A 14478-nucleotide genomic window follows, 5' to 3' on the forward strand; every position below is an offset into this window, starting at 1 on the left:
TTATTTCATGTCTTTTAAAAAAAGTTCCTTTACAAAAGGTATTCTATACTATAATATAGAATAAACTTATTAAAGAAATATTTTTCTTCAGTGTTGCTGTATTTCTGTGTGTGTTTGTCTGTGCGTATCTAGTCTAAGACCAATAATGCTACAATCAAGGGTGAAATAAAGCTAAATCTTTGGCTTAAAGCACTGCATTGGAAGAACAAGAAAACAAACGCAACTGAAGCAGCTCTCGTGGAAGACGATGGTAACAAACAGACACACAATCTCACACATTTGTCTAATTCATTTTTTTGAATGCATGTTTGTTAAAAACCATGTCCTGTGCTGAGCTTGCAGTGTTTTTGAAATTGGAATTCAATGTTTTGTTGAAAATATGGCAGGATGGGTATTATTTCAACGAGTTGGCAACATGACAATTAACACTTGATGATACATTGAACATTGAATTGAATTCAAACTTGAAGCTGAAACTAAGAACAGTGATATAGGTGTTTTAACTAATATGCACCGTAGCGAATGTAATAATGTGCAATATCTTTTATAACAGTGGTTCTTTTCTCCTTAACTCAACGTTGTATTGGGGTTTATTCTGTAGATATTTTACGCTCACTATCTGGCGCTGAGGACCCCACCGTATTGTATGATGTGTTGTCCAAGAGCAGATTAAAAAACGCCTACGTAAAAGGTAAGGGGCACACACTTACATACTTCTTTAAAATTGATAATTAGTTTTATTCATTTATACTGGACACCTATGTTTTGTTTGTGTGTCTTTATAGTGATGAAGCTCAGACACAAGGTATATTTTATTGAGTTTGCGGCACTAATCCTGCAGAGAGCCATGGAAGAAGGCCATCCGAACCTTGTGTTAAAGTGGGGACAAACCATGTTGGAATTTTTATCCAGGTGTGCTTTGACTTTTCACCTCTTTACTGATTTAAAAGAAAAAAAAAGACACATTTCATATTTCAACTTTAATTTTATAATAATTTTGTCCTTTCATACTTCAATAATCACTGTCATTGTAAAAACCTCTAACAGTTCATTACTTTGCACTTACATATATGTAGACTGAACTGTATTAGAGAGTAGCTGTTTTATCTATGCTGACAAAAACTTGACCGTATGTCAATTATTTTATCTTTATCAGTAGGGACAGGGTGTTGGGAATGTCCAAAAAACATCTGGAGCGAAACAGTCAGACTAAAGGAAGAAGTAGTGCTCAGGCTGCAAAAGGAAATCAACCGCCAGAGGTAAAAATAGTACGCACACCAATACCCAACACATAAATGTAGAACAATTGGGATGAACATTATCCTCAACATATTTTCTATACAAAGATTTATTTCCCATTATACTTAATGCATGGACGCTTATTTATCAAGCCGCTGAGGTTTGCAGACGATGACTCTGTGGGACCATTTGAGTCTGACCTTGACAAGTGCAATTAACTATGTAAATCCATATTTATTTTAATTAAATGAAATTGAAGATAATATATATCATCTCTTTTCAAAATAAGAGCACAACTTCTAACAATGACGCAAGGAAGAAACTCCAAAAGATGCCTCACAGCATGCTCCAGAAAGTGAGAACTAACAGGTAATGTATGAGTCTCTATGTTTGTATGCAATTACATCTGTTTGTTCCACTAACCACTTGTGCACTGGACTTGTGACCGTTTGTGTAGGGAAAAGCAGGCTGTGGAGAACATGCTAACCACAATGTCGTCCGTGGTGCAACGCCACAAGAAACAGCTTGACCTGAGGAGGGTTTGCTGTGGGGAGCAAGTGTGGAAGTCTCAACTCAACTACAGCATGGCCGTAGCTCATTTAGCACTGCTTTACCAGGGCCTGGACCAGCTGCATCAGCTGCACGCAGGAGCCCTGCAGCAGAGGTTAACTTGCAAGATAGAAGGAGCTCATTTACTTCACCCTTTCTGTATTTTTCTAGCAATACATAATATGACATTTTGAACGATTGAGTGTGCATGTCTGTAATACTATGTTCTTTTTGTTCTTGTTTCAGCTACAACCAGTTAAATCCATTATTTTTCTCTCTGGCCTACACTGGTGTTCTGGTTCGGAGGAACCCACAGCAACGGAGATCGTCCAAAAATGAGCCTGTCTCAGGGAGAGACTCCTCCCTTGCCGGTATTCAGGAATGCGTGGCTACACACAAAGAGAGGAATGAAAAAGAGGGTGAGAAATCTATGAGAAACCAAAATAAAAATGGTCTTACGGTCTGTGTTTCTTCACTTGTCCCAATCATTTCATCCAGGAGTCAGAGTGGACGACTCTGTCACAGAGGAGAGTTGTGAAGAGGGAGAGGTCTCTCAAATGGTGGAACAGCAGATTGAGACACACAGATGCACTGCAGCCTTGCTGCTGGAGTCACTTAACCAAGCTGCTTTACATTTCCAAAGAGCCATGGTACTGCAAACAACTTATATTTACACATAAGTACAGAATTGTTGACATTATATGTGACCACACAGCATAAATCTTACTTATATATTTTAAATATTTTCCAGGTGTTGGCGCATCGTGGCAGCCACTGGACAACTCTAAAGTCTGTGTGTCAGACCGTGTGGGACCAAAGCTGCAGAATCACTGTCCTAGTACAGAGAGCTGCTCAGCATGCATCTCCCTCCTCCATCACACCAGACCAGCTGCAAAGCACCTTCACTACCCCACTACTAGTGCTGGCTACTGACCTAATGATGGACATGCTGAACATACTTGGGGTAGGCCCTCTAATGGCGGGGAATTAGAAAGATTGCAAGTTTAAGGTCATTTTGTGTTGGCTTTACTTTTTATAACTGCAGTTTGCTGAATGATTGCTACTGTCCCTTCAGTCTCCATCTTCTTATCTCACCAAAACATTTACAGCTACAAAGTGAACCTGACACAGTGCTGTTTATGACTGTCATCTTCATCTTTGTCCGAACTAGCTGTGGAGTTTGTATGACAGAGACTTCACTGAGGAAGAACTTGAGTCCAGTCTACACTTCTCAGCACCACTGGATAACAGAACCCAAGTGGACCTGCGCTGGGTTCGCACCCTGGTTTTGCAGACTCTGGAGCATCTCCATAACTGTGGCAAATGGGAAAGCCTGGCTCACTTTGCCTTGGTTTTCAACTCATACACACGGTGAGTAAAATTATTCATTAACCATTCAATCTTTGCATGCAGATAAGATTTAATAATACATTGAACTTGTTAAAGATTTTGGGCAGATTCTTATCATCAAAGGGGAATTTTACGTTTAGGTCAATGAAAACAAAGTATACACTCACCTTTGTAAAATATGCAACTTTGTAACTTTTAATAATATGTGTTTGTTCTTGCCTCTGTATGTCTATCCCAGGGAACGTTATGCCTTGATCATAACTCCCCTGCTAGTCCATGCTCAGAGGCGACTGCTTGAAAGAATAAGTTCTTTTGGAGGACCTACAGTCCCTCAACCACACCATATCAAGACACAGAAGGTCACTGGCAAGGAGGTGGCTTACACACACCCACATACACAACTTAAAGCATTTAATAACTTCAAAACAAAATAATACTTCTTTTTTTTTATTTGGAAAAAATATATTTTTTTAAAGAAAAAATAGTATATTGATTAACAGTGATATTGCAACCACTCATCCATTAACTGTGTTTTGGTAAATCCATTTATATACAGTATATGGAGTTCTGTTTTCTATATTTCAGGTAACCAACAGGAGCTATGCAGACACACAACTGCTCATTGGGTGTCAGCAACCGACCATTCCCAGAAAAGCAGCACTCACAAACTCCACTCCTCGTGGCACAGTTGACCTTAAAGGTTTGATCTCTAAGCAAATATTTCATTGACACAATTTGTTTGTACTTGTAAATGAATGTTGGCTGATCTACTCTGGAAATGCGTTCGTATGAGTAACGTTTTCATGCATGTTCTCTGCCTTAGGTGCAGAGATACAGCACTCCATGTCCCGTGTGTGCGTTCCTCTGGATGTAGGAGACACACTTAGCTGTTACCGCCAAGCTCTTGAGAGAAGGCCACATTGTCTTCACGTCTTTCAGCATAGTCGCTCCTTACTGCTGCAACTTCTTGCATTCACAAAGCCCAGTGAGTTTGGACTACCACACTCTCACAACAACTGTTTGAAACATACACCGTTTGAACCGTTTGCCTCTTTGCAGTCTCTGATTTCAGTCCCTTAGTAATGCCTTGTCCAAGCATCCAACCTAGAGACCTGACGGAGGAGAACTACAGTGATCCAAATGCTCTCTACACCCTCCCCATCAGCCCAGACTGCATGACGACCGTCTGTGCTGCATACTCCACCTCCATTAGTAAGAGCACACACATTACATAACGGAGGCATGGATTGGCAAGTTTTCGAGGGACACTGAGTTAGATGTGCTAAAGAGAGTACCAGCAGACTACACAACAAGAAATATAATGAAACATCTGGATAAGGTCATAAACGTCTTTCTCTCCTCCTCCTCTACACCCAATTTTTATTTAGAGTATCTCCAAGCCAACAATCAAGACTCCCTCACAGTTCTGGCACTGCATGAATTGGGAAACCTAATGTTCTACGATGGAAACACACGGTTAGAATATTTGGGCTGAGTGTGTATTTGTGTCATTTTAGGCTTTTCCCTGTAATTATACAGGCAAAGTTTGTAAGTTGAGCTTTCCACGATTTTAATTGTTTTCCTGTCTTTGTTCTATCCCCAGGGGAGCACACTTACACTGGAGTAAAGCAGTTGATTGTGCCTTACAGAGCTCAGGTGCTGTAAAGAAATGGGATGGCATGTCCTTTGGGAGTTGCTCAATGCAACAAACCCTAAAAGAAGTTGGCATTTGGGGATGTCTACAAGCTGCGGGACTCACTGCTAAGATTGCACGGTAGGTTTCAATGAGGTTAAGCATTGATTGTGGGGGGTTTTCGAGCGTGTTTCAAGCATTTTGCTCTAAAAACAACCCGCTCCTAAAGAGTGTGTTTTGATGTACAGGTATATCTTAACAGCTGATACCAGCGAGCGGACCAAGTGCTGTCTCATGTCTGCACATCTCTTTAAGGTAATATTTCCAGGGGGAGCTGAATCTGTCTCTGCTCACATACATGGTTCTTACTTGTGTGGCCAGGAGATGTTATTTGATCTGATGCCTGAATACAACTTTGTGATCTGTGTTTGTGTGCATTCATTTTGACATGCATGCGTGTGTTTGTTTGTGTGTGTGTGTGTGTGTGTGTGTACGTGTGTGTGACTCACCTCCCTAGTGTGTGCTGTGTTGCTCCCTGGCTCACCCCCAAGACGACCTCCGGTACGCTTCTCACAGCATTGGAGATGAACTGCTCCCTGGAGTTGACCTTTTCTCCGAACCCCACCGGGTTCACCTCAGCACCACTGTAACCAGCCTTAACTTCATCTGCCACTGGCTTTTCACTACAGGCTACTACATTACGGTACACACTGTCCTCATTTGCACCTGCAATACGCAAGATATAAAGTAGATTTGTTGAAACCGGTTTCTAATTTCAGCTATTGCCCATGCTAGCCCTTTATCTTCATTTTGTGGGGAGTGTGTGCAGAGATTTCCAACGCACCGTTGAGGGGAAAATACTTAAGGTCAGTATTGGTGTTGGTTCCTATATATCAGCGGTTCCCAAACTCAAGAATGCCGCCGCCCACTTTTAAATCTGAAAATCGTTTGCGGCCCACCCAAACCTTTAATCACAACTCTGATCAAATCATAAACTAGGGATGATTATATTACCTTAAGAATTTAACCGATTAAAAATATATTAACCGACAATGTATGTTTTGTGTACCATTTTCTCCAGAGCTCATGTGCCGTGTTTTCCGCACAATAAGGCGCATAAGATACTGCAGTCAAACGTTTGATGTCGGGGCGGGTGGATGGGGGGGGGGTGTGGGGAGGTGGAGACGGTGCTTTCAGGGTCCGATCGACCGCCCCCCTCGCCATCCACGCCTTAAATCTTTGGCTGCTCTCCAGCCACGCCGCCTGCATATGGCTCCTTTTGGAATAACTTATTTTCCCCAGTAAGATGGTTCAGCTACTGTAGAGAAAAGGGCACCGTCTCTCGCTCTTTAATCTCATGAAGTGCTCGGCGAGAACGACACCTTTGTTTCTCCGACGCGCCCTGAAACAAGCTCCATATCTCACGCGCTTGAGCGCCCGCTCAGCATCTCGCCGTCGTAGACCGAGCTTTGGCATGTTTGGCAGAGCGCCTTGAGCAACCAGTATGGATCAACCGATTGATCCATGTATAAGGCGCTCTGGATTATAAGGCGTACTGTCGTTTTTTGAGAAAATTAAAGGCTTTTAAGTGCGCCTTGGAGTGCGGAAAATGCGGTATATTTACTTTAATACTACAAGAGGGCGCCCCATTTGACATTGTTTTGTTTGGCGGCGCCTTTTGCTGAATAACGACAGGCGGACAAGAGCAGCCGTTTTGAGCGAGAGCCTTCTTGTTTTAATAATCTGTTCGTTTAAATTGTTTGTGCTTCATCAATTAATGTTTCACATAACTAATGTGCCGCATCATAAATATTTTGATAAACCTTTCAAAATTGAAAATTAAAATTATTTTATTTATTTATTGTAAATGACCTCTCGTGGCCCACCTGCAGTACCTTCGCGTCCCACCAGTGGGCCCACACTTTGGGAATCGCTGCTATATATAATTTTGAATGTTTCTCCTGTTGTCGTTCTGGTCGAGTTTTCAGTCTGGACTGGTGTTTTTTTTGCAGATTCGTGCCCTTACTGAACTGTGTCTGTTCACTGAAGCTGTAAAGGAGACAGTTGAGCTCACACAAAGCTCAGGGGTCCTTCTGCCCCATGGACACAACATTATCAAAAACAATCTCCAGGTAAGACTGCAAGTACCGTCTTTGTTTTTCGGCTCTTAGCTGTGTAAACTATTAGTGGTGCTGTACTTTATCTACAGTTTTAGCTACAATGTTGACCGTGTGTTTATAGTTTATAGGACTTTACTGGGGGACAGTGTACAGTATTTCTAGAAGATTGTCAAACTAATTATTTTTTCTAGTGCTGCCGAGGCACAGAATCTTTTGTTTATTTATGCCATCAATGGATTAAATATGATCTGTTGTGCTTATTGTGCAGCCTGCAAAGATGTTTTACAGCAACAAGTCTCTCCTGGAAAATTATGAGGTATTTTAAATAGAATTTAAAAACAATATTTCTATATATCTGGGGTAATTTAATTAGTACATTATTTCTGTAAAATTATCCAACATTCATTCATTCCAAGCAGCCATCCAGTGAGCTGCAGTCAGCCGCTGGATAACAGAACCCTCAATCTCCACTGATGCTGCTACACAGAGGGTTGTTTGCATGTTTAATTAAAGTTCATTAATATTGAACGGATTTAACATTGTAGGGAATTTGCGCAAACTGCACAGAATTGGGGCCCCCGGCATTACAACCAACAAGTGTGAATTAGAAGAGATGTCAAGATATGTCAAGAACAGACATACAGATTCAGGCACAATACCTAATATTAATGACACAAACATATACACGTACATTTGTACACTCTTCTCCAGCTGTAGCCCCAAACTTCTACCATGACATGTAATCCGTTATGCTGTTTCAGAGATATATTCGCTATGTTGTCAAATAAATATAGTCGATTTGGTTTGTGATTAGGCTTTGGAGGAACTTTTGAACTGTGACTTTGCTCCAGAGGTCCCATCAGTGTATGGACCCACATTGTGCCTCAGAGTCAACCTAGCTCGTATTCAACTAGTCCTGGCACTCAGTGGCACCGTACATGGCTCTCCTGTCCCAGGTATGTAAGCAACAGTACCTTCTTTTCCCTGTTATTTATGTTTTGTTTTTTTATTTGGGTCACTTGTCCTGTTTATTTTCATTTTTGATTTTGATTTCATTCTAAAATATTCACTGTAGACCAAACTGCTTGTCCTTAATACAGTGGGAATGTCTTTCAGATACGGTTGAAAGAGACGCTTCTGCGAACATAACAAGTTGTAACAACTCAAAATCTCATGAAGAGGGCAGATCGGACCCTGGAGCCTTTCGTCTAAAGACAGAAGAGCTGAAAGTGCTGACCCTTGATAAAGAAAAGGAAAATCTTGTGCCAGGAAGAATAAAGGTAAGACTTCTTCTTGATTTTTCGATAGATCTTTACTTTATTATTATTCACACCTTACCTTTCTAATGTTGTTGTGTTGACTTACTTATATCTGCCCTCTCATTTGTTGTAGTTCCTTTTACTAGAAGGAGCATCCCACTGGTTGCATTCTGTTTTGCGTCAGCTGAAACGTCAGTCCTGTAATGAAATGGAGAACCTGGAACTCTTAGTTGAGTCCAAGCTTCTAAAGGCCAATCTAAACCTGCAGCAAGGAAATGCTGCAAATAGGTACAGTGAACTTATACATCTGTTTTGTGTGTTCACATGCTTATGTTTGTGTTTCCTTACCCCCCTAATCCATTTGACATCCTTCAGTTCCAAGATGGCAATTTCAGCTTTGGTGCTACTGCAGACATGTCCAGTGATCATGAGAGGAATCCGACTTATCTCTACAAAACCTGCATCTGAGATGCCACATGCCCTGACTGGAATGGAACAGGTTTATATAATGTTTCAGAAATATCTATATTTTTTTTTTAAGACCACAGTTTATGTCATGTTCTGCAACCTGAACTGTGTTAGAAACAATACTGGACATGACAACATTATAAACAAAAGTAGCACCTGAAATGATTGACAGTATTAGCAGCTGAAAAAAAAGTTTTTATTTACTTAAAATGTGTAAATGTTTGTGTGTGCATCTGTCAATATGTGTATTATTTGGTTTACAGGGCTCTCAAGGTTGCAGTGTGTCAAAGCTGCAGTGGAGTGGAGAGTGGCCTAAGGAAGTTGAGGCCAGTGAGAGAATTGGGGTTTCTCTTTGGCTTCGGTGCCGCCTAGCCCTGGTCCACAGCCTGGCTGCACTGATTCCTGGCGCTGCTGAACCTTTCCCAGGTCCGATCAACGGCTGTGCTGTTGCACTGTTTTTTTTCTGAGAGTTGTATTGTGTGGTGATACAGTTGTACTAATATCATTAAGGTTATAAATGTCAAAACACATTTGTTATATTCCCTTTTATGCAAAGAAGTACATTACATCACATTACATTATGTTGTTTAGCTGTAGTGCATTTCAGCCATAAGGGTACAAACTCAGAAGAACACGAAACAAGTACTGGATGAACACTTGGAGGACTTCTTTGCCCTGTTTCTTTACATTCATTCCTGTAGCAAGGATTACAAATGATGCACCTGGTGTCTCCAATTACGATTATTAAATTAATTGAATTAATTGAATGAAATAAAAAGAAATGTTAATTGCAACAAATTAAAAAAATATTTGAACTTTACTATCAGCATATACTGTAGATAAGTCATTAAGTGTAGGATATTAGATGTTGAAATTATGTTTAAGACAATGTGTGAACATATTTTCTAGGTAAGAACCTTAATGAGGAAGCAGCATCGGTCTTACGGGAGGGACTTGGTGAATGTGCGCGATGGGGAGACCTGGATATTCAGGCCCTCTTGATGGTTGAAGATGCCAAATTCAAAGCAAAGAGAGGCAATACTGAAGAAAGCAAGGCAAAGCTTAAGGTAACAACACACGCACAGGCACCTTTTTTCACCTTTTGATTTTCAAACAAATACCTATGTTTTACAAAAGACCAACAGATTGCCTCAGATTCCTGTGACCCGGATTGGAACCGGGGTTGCTGCGACCACAACGCAGAGTACTAACCACTATACAAGAAAAACAATTTGCAAGTAAAAAGTACCAGAGTACTCCAAAGAAGTTGAAGGAAGGTCCAAGCTAGCCAGGAGTCGAACCTGGAATCTCCTGATTCGTAGTCAGACGCGTTATCCATTGCGCCACTAGCCCTGTATGACAACTTGGCAGAATCCAAGAGCAACTGCATTTCATACGAGAGGGCGTTGTTACCAACTGTTAAAAGTCCAGCTGAAGGGACTGGCAACTCGCAGATGCTGCCGTGACCCGGATTCGAACCGGGGTTGCTGCGACCACAACGCAGAGTACTAACCACTATACGATCACGGCTGCTTGATGATCTTAGTGTAAATTTTTTACCTATACCACATGGGTAGATCTGAACGTCAAGATTACCTCTTTTGTAAATAAATGAGGTGAGTAACGAGTAGTTTTCCACTACTGCGATTCCGTTCTTCCCACAATCTGTTTTTTCAAAGAAAACAATTTTTCGAGAAGTTGAAGGAAGGTCCGAGCTAGCCAGGAGTCGAACCTGGAATCTCCTGATTCGTAGTCAGACGCGTTATCCATTGCGCCACTAGCCCTGTATGACAACTTGGCAGAATCCAAGAGTAACTGCATTTCATACGAGAGGGCGTTGTTACCAACTGTTAAAAGTCCAGCTGAAGGGACTGGCAACTCGCAGATGCTGCCGTGACCCGGATTCGAACCGGGGTTGCTGCGACCACAACGCAGAGTACTAACCACTATACGATCACGGCTGCTTGATGAGTTTAGTGTCAATTTTTTACCTATACCACATGGGTAGATCTGAACGTCACACTTACCTCTTTTTTAAATAAATGAGGTGAGTAACGAGTAGTTTTCACTACTGCGATTGCATTCTTCTCACAATCTGTTTTTTTAAAGAAAAACGATTTGCAAGTAGAAATTTCCTGAGCACTCCAAAGAAGTTGAAGGAAGGTTCCAAGGTAGCCAGGAGTCAAACCTGGAATCTCCTGATTCGTAGTCAGACGCGTTATCCATTGCGCCACTAGCCCTGTATGACAACTTGGCAGAATCCAAGAGTAACTGCATTTCATACGAGAGGGCGTTGTTACCAACTGTTAAAAGTCCAGCTGAAGGGACTGGCAACTCGCAGATGCTGCCGTGACCCGGATTCGAACCAGGGTTGCTGCGACCACAACGCAGAGTACTGACCACTATACGATCACGGCTGCTTGATGATCTTAGTGTAAATTTTTTACCTATACCACATGGGTAGATCTGAACGTCAAGATTACCTCTTTTGTAAATAAATGAGGTGAGTAACGAGTAGTTTTCCACTACTGCGATTCCGTTCTTCCCACAATCTGTTTTTTCAAAGAAAACAATTTTTCGAGAAGTTGAAGGAAGGTCCGAGCTAGCCAGGAGTCGAACCTGGAATCTCCTGATTCGTAGTCAGACGCGTTATCCATTGCGCCACTAGCCCTTTATGACAACGTGGCAGAATCCAAGAGTAACTGCATTTCATACGAGAGGGCGTTGTTACCAACTGTTAAAAGTCCAGCTGAAGGGACTGGCAACTCGCAGATGCTGCCGTGACCCAGATTCGAACCGGGGTTGCTGCGACCACAACGCAGAGTACTGACCACTATACGATCACGGCTGCTTGATGAGTTTAGTGTCAATTTTTTACCTATACCACATGGGTAGATCTGAACGTCAAGATTACCTCTTTTGTAAATAAATGAGGTGAGTAACGAGTAGTTTTCCACTACTGCGATTCCGTTCTTCCCACAATCTGTTTTTTCAAAGAAAACAATTTTTCGAGAAGTTGAAGGAAGGTTCCGAGCTAGCCAGGAGTCGAACCTGGAATCTCCTGATTCGTAGTCAGACGCGTTATCCATTGCGCCACTAGCCCTGTATGACAACTTGGCAGAATCCAAAAGTAACTGCATTTCATACGAGAGGGCGTTGTTACCAACTGTTAAAAGTCCAGCTGAAGGGACTGGCAACTCGCAGATGCTGCCGTGACCCAGATTCGAACCGGGGTTGCTGCGACCACAACGCAGAGTACTGACCACTATACGATCACGGCTGCTTGATGATCTTAGTGTAAATTTTTTACCTATACCACATGGGTAGATCTGAACGTCAAGATTACCTCTTTTGTAAATAAATGAGGTGAGTAACGAGTAGTTTTCCACTACTGCGATTCCGTTCTTCCCACAATCTGTTTTTTCAAAGAAAACAATTTTTCGAGAAGTTGAAGGACGCTCCGAGCTAGCCAGGAGTCGAACCTGGAATCTCCTGATTCGTAGTCAGACGCATTATCCATTGCGCCACTAGCCCTGTATGACAACTTGGCAGAATCCAAGAGTAACTGCATTTCATACGAGAGGGCGTTGTTACCAACTGTTAAAAGTCCAGCTGAAGGGACTGGCAACTCGCAGATGCTGCCGTGACCCGGATTCGAACCAGGGTTGCTGCGACCACAACGCAGAGTACTAACCACTATACGATCACGGCTGCTTGATGAGTTTAGTGTCAATTTTTTACCTATACCACATGGGTAGATCTGAACGTCACACTTACCTCTTTTTTAAATAAATGAGGTGAGTAACGAGTAGTTTTCACTACTGCGATTGCATTCTTCTCACAATCTGTTTTTTTAAAGAAAAACGATTTGCAAGTAGAAATTTCCTGAGCACTCCAAAGAAGTTGAAGGAAGGTTCCAAGCTAGCCAGGAGTCAAACCTGGAATCTCCTGATTCGTAGTCAGACGCGTTATCCATTGCGCCACTAGCCCTGTATGACAACTTGGCAGAATCCAAGAGTAACTGCATTTCATACGAGAGGGCGTTGTTACCAACTGTTAAAAGTCCAGCTGAAGGGACTGGCAACTCGCAGATGCTGCCGTGACCCGGATTCGAACCGGGGTTGCTGCGACCACAACGCAGAGTACTGACCACTATACGATCACGGCTGCTTGATGATCTTAGTGTAAATTTTTTACCTATACCACATGGGTAGATCTGAACGTCAAGATTACCTCTTTTGTAAATAAATGAGGTGAGTAACGAGTAGTTTTCCACTACTGCGATTCCGTTCTTCCCACAATCTGTTTTTTCAAAGAAAACAATTTTTCGAGAAGTTGAAGGAAGGTCCGAGCTAGCCAGGAGTCGAACCTGGAATCTCCTGATTCGTAGTCAGACGCGTTATCCATTGCGCCACTAGCCCTGTATGACAACTTGGCAGAATCCAAGAGTAACTGCATTTCATACGAGAGGGCGTTGTTACCAACTGTTAAAAGTCCAGCTGAAGGGACTGGCAACTCGCAGATGCTGCCGTGACCCGGATTCGAACCAGGGTTGCTGCGACCACAACGCAGAGTACTAACCACTATACGATCACGGCTGCTTGATGAGTTTAGTGTCAATTTTTTACCTATACCACATGGGTAGATCTGAACGTCACACTTACCTCTTTTTTAAATAAATGAGGTGAGTAACGAGTAGTTTTCACTACTGCGATTGCATTCTTCTCACAATCTGTTTTTTTAAAGAAAAACGATTTGCAAGTAGAAATTTCCTGAGCACTCCAAAGAAGTTGAAGGAAGGTTCCAAGCTAGCCAGGAGTCAAACCTGGAATCTCCTGATTCGTAGTCAGACGCGTTATCCATTGCGCCACTAGCCCTGTATGACAACTTGGCAGAATCCAAGAGTAACTGCATTTCATACGAGAGGGCGTTGTTACCAACTGTTAAAAGTCCAGCTGAAGGGACTGGCAACTCGCAGATGCTGCCGTGACCCGGATTCGAACCAGGGTTGCTGCGACCACAACGCAGAGTACTGACCACTATACGATCACGGCTGCTTGATGATCTTAGTGTAAATTTTTTACCTATACCACATGGGTAGATCTGAACGTCAAGATTACCTCTTTTGTAAATAAATGAGGTGAGTAACGAGTAGTTTTCCACTACTGCGATTCCGTTCTTCCCACAATCTGTTTTTTCAAAGAAAACAATTTTTCGAGAAGTTGAAGGAAGGTCCGAGCTAGCCAGGAGTCGAACCTGGAATCTCCTGATTCGTAGTCAGACGCGTTATCCATTGCGCCACTAGCCCTTTATGACAACGTGGCAGAATCCAAGAGCAACTGCATTTCATACGAGAGGGCGTTGTTACCAACTGTTAAAAGTCCAGCTGAAGGGACTGGCAACTCGCAGATGCTGCCGTGACCCGGATTCGAACCGGGGTTGCTGCGACCACAACGCAGAGTACTAACCACTGTACGATCACGGCTGCTTGATGAGTTTAGTGTCAATTTTTTACCTATACCACATGGGTAGATCTGAACGTCACACTTACCTCTTTTTTAAATAAATGAGGTGAGTAACGAGTAGTTTTTACTACTGCGATTGCATTCTTCTCACAATCTGTTTTTTTAAAGAAAAACGATTTGCAAGTAGAAATTTCCTGAGCACTCCAAAGAAGTTGAAGGAAGGTTCCAAGCTAGCCAGGAGTCAAACATGGAATCTCCTGATTCGTAGTCAGACGCGTTATCCATTGCGCCACTAGCCCTGTATGACAACTTGGCAGAATCCAAGAGTAACTGCATTTCATACGAGAGGGCGTTGTTACCAACTGTTAAAAGTCCAGCTGAAGGGACTGGCAACT

The 14478-nt window shown here is 42.3% G+C and overlaps 1 protein-coding gene and 17 non-coding genes across 22 annotated transcripts in view; 1 reads left to right on the plus strand and 17 right to left on the minus strand.

The window, feature by feature from the left end:
* cfap54 (cilia and flagella associated 54) overlaps positions 1 to 14478 on the plus strand; it is a 174569-nt gene that overhangs the window by 16485 nt on the left and 143606 nt on the right. For 2 of the 5 annotated variants that reach the window (XM_040179797.2, XM_078106698.1), the window contains exons 28-54: positions 133 to 250; positions 602 to 691; positions 786 to 912; positions 1157 to 1259; positions 1529 to 1608; positions 1697 to 1903; positions 2035 to 2207; positions 2287 to 2438; positions 2540 to 2752; positions 2960 to 3159; positions 3377 to 3512; positions 3724 to 3838; positions 3962 to 4123; positions 4198 to 4350; positions 4527 to 4614; positions 4742 to 4912; positions 5020 to 5086; positions 5289 to 5474; positions 5551 to 5637; positions 6784 to 6903; positions 7160 to 7207; positions 7706 to 7847; positions 8008 to 8171; positions 8284 to 8438; positions 8526 to 8649; positions 8882 to 9044; positions 9528 to 9685. In XM_040179797.2, coding sequence (XP_040035731.2) covers positions 133 to 250; positions 602 to 691; positions 786 to 912; positions 1157 to 1259; positions 1529 to 1608; positions 1697 to 1903; positions 2035 to 2207; positions 2287 to 2438; positions 2540 to 2752; positions 2960 to 3159; positions 3377 to 3512; positions 3724 to 3838; positions 3962 to 4123; positions 4198 to 4350; positions 4527 to 4614; positions 4742 to 4912; positions 5020 to 5086; positions 5289 to 5474; positions 5551 to 5637; positions 6784 to 6903; positions 7160 to 7207; positions 7706 to 7847; positions 8008 to 8171; positions 8284 to 8438; positions 8526 to 8649; positions 8882 to 9044; positions 9528 to 9685 — 3702 coding nt within the window. The remainder of the gene's footprint in view (positions 1 to 132; positions 251 to 601; positions 692 to 785; positions 913 to 1156; positions 1260 to 1528; positions 1609 to 1696; positions 1904 to 2034; positions 2208 to 2286; positions 2439 to 2539; positions 2753 to 2959; positions 3160 to 3376; positions 3513 to 3723; positions 3839 to 3961; positions 4124 to 4197; positions 4351 to 4526; positions 4615 to 4741; positions 4913 to 5019; positions 5087 to 5288; positions 5475 to 5550; positions 5638 to 6783; positions 6904 to 7159; positions 7208 to 7705; positions 7848 to 8007; positions 8172 to 8283; positions 8439 to 8525; positions 8650 to 8881; positions 9045 to 9527; positions 9686 to 14478) is intronic. The other 3 variants (XM_040179798.2, XM_078106699.1, XM_078106700.1) reach the window with 3 other exon arrangements.
* trnar-acg (transfer RNA arginine (anticodon ACG)) lies at positions 9899 to 9971 on the minus strand. Its single transcript has one exon. It is a non-coding gene; the product is annotated as a tRNA-Arg (tRNA).
* trnah-gug (transfer RNA histidin (anticodon GUG)) lies at positions 10077 to 10148 on the minus strand. Its single transcript has one exon. It is a non-coding gene; the product is annotated as a tRNA-His (tRNA).
* Positions 10330 to 10402, minus strand: trnar-acg (transfer RNA arginine (anticodon ACG)). Its single transcript has one exon. It is a non-coding gene; the product is annotated as a tRNA-Arg (tRNA).
* trnah-gug (transfer RNA histidin (anticodon GUG)) lies at positions 10508 to 10579 on the minus strand. Its single transcript has one exon. It is a non-coding gene; the product is annotated as a tRNA-His (tRNA).
* trnah-gug (transfer RNA histidin (anticodon GUG)) lies at positions 10964 to 11035 on the minus strand. The gene has a single exon. It is a non-coding gene; the product is annotated as a tRNA-His (tRNA).
* trnar-acg (transfer RNA arginine (anticodon ACG)) lies at positions 11217 to 11289 on the minus strand. Its single transcript has one exon. It is a non-coding gene; the product is annotated as a tRNA-Arg (tRNA).
* trnar-acg (transfer RNA arginine (anticodon ACG)) lies at positions 11649 to 11721 on the minus strand. The gene has a single exon. It is a non-coding gene; the product is annotated as a tRNA-Arg (tRNA).
* trnar-acg (transfer RNA arginine (anticodon ACG)) lies at positions 12080 to 12152 on the minus strand. The gene has a single exon. It is a non-coding gene; the product is annotated as a tRNA-Arg (tRNA).
* Positions 12258 to 12329, minus strand: trnah-gug (transfer RNA histidin (anticodon GUG)). Its single transcript has one exon. It is a non-coding gene; the product is annotated as a tRNA-His (tRNA).
* On the minus strand, positions 12536 to 12608 carry trnar-acg (transfer RNA arginine (anticodon ACG)). Its single transcript has one exon. It is a non-coding gene; the product is annotated as a tRNA-Arg (tRNA).
* On the minus strand, positions 12714 to 12785 carry trnah-gug (transfer RNA histidin (anticodon GUG)). Its single transcript has one exon. It is a non-coding gene; the product is annotated as a tRNA-His (tRNA).
* trnar-acg (transfer RNA arginine (anticodon ACG)) lies at positions 12967 to 13039 on the minus strand. The gene has a single exon. It is a non-coding gene; the product is annotated as a tRNA-Arg (tRNA).
* On the minus strand, positions 13145 to 13216 carry trnah-gug (transfer RNA histidin (anticodon GUG)). Its single transcript has one exon. It is a non-coding gene; the product is annotated as a tRNA-His (tRNA).
* trnar-acg (transfer RNA arginine (anticodon ACG)) lies at positions 13423 to 13495 on the minus strand. The gene has a single exon. It is a non-coding gene; the product is annotated as a tRNA-Arg (tRNA).
* Positions 13601 to 13672, minus strand: trnah-gug (transfer RNA histidin (anticodon GUG)). Its single transcript has one exon. It is a non-coding gene; the product is annotated as a tRNA-His (tRNA).
* Positions 13854 to 13926, minus strand: trnar-acg (transfer RNA arginine (anticodon ACG)). The gene has a single exon. It is a non-coding gene; the product is annotated as a tRNA-Arg (tRNA).
* Positions 14032 to 14103, minus strand: trnah-gug (transfer RNA histidin (anticodon GUG)). Its single transcript has one exon. It is a non-coding gene; the product is annotated as a tRNA-His (tRNA).

This window comes from Gasterosteus aculeatus, chromosome 7, assembly GCF_964276395.1.
Source record: "Gasterosteus aculeatus chromosome 7, fGasAcu3.hap1.1, whole genome shotgun sequence".
Lineage (NCBI taxonomy): Eukaryota > Metazoa > Chordata > Actinopteri > Perciformes > Gasterosteidae > Gasterosteus > Gasterosteus aculeatus.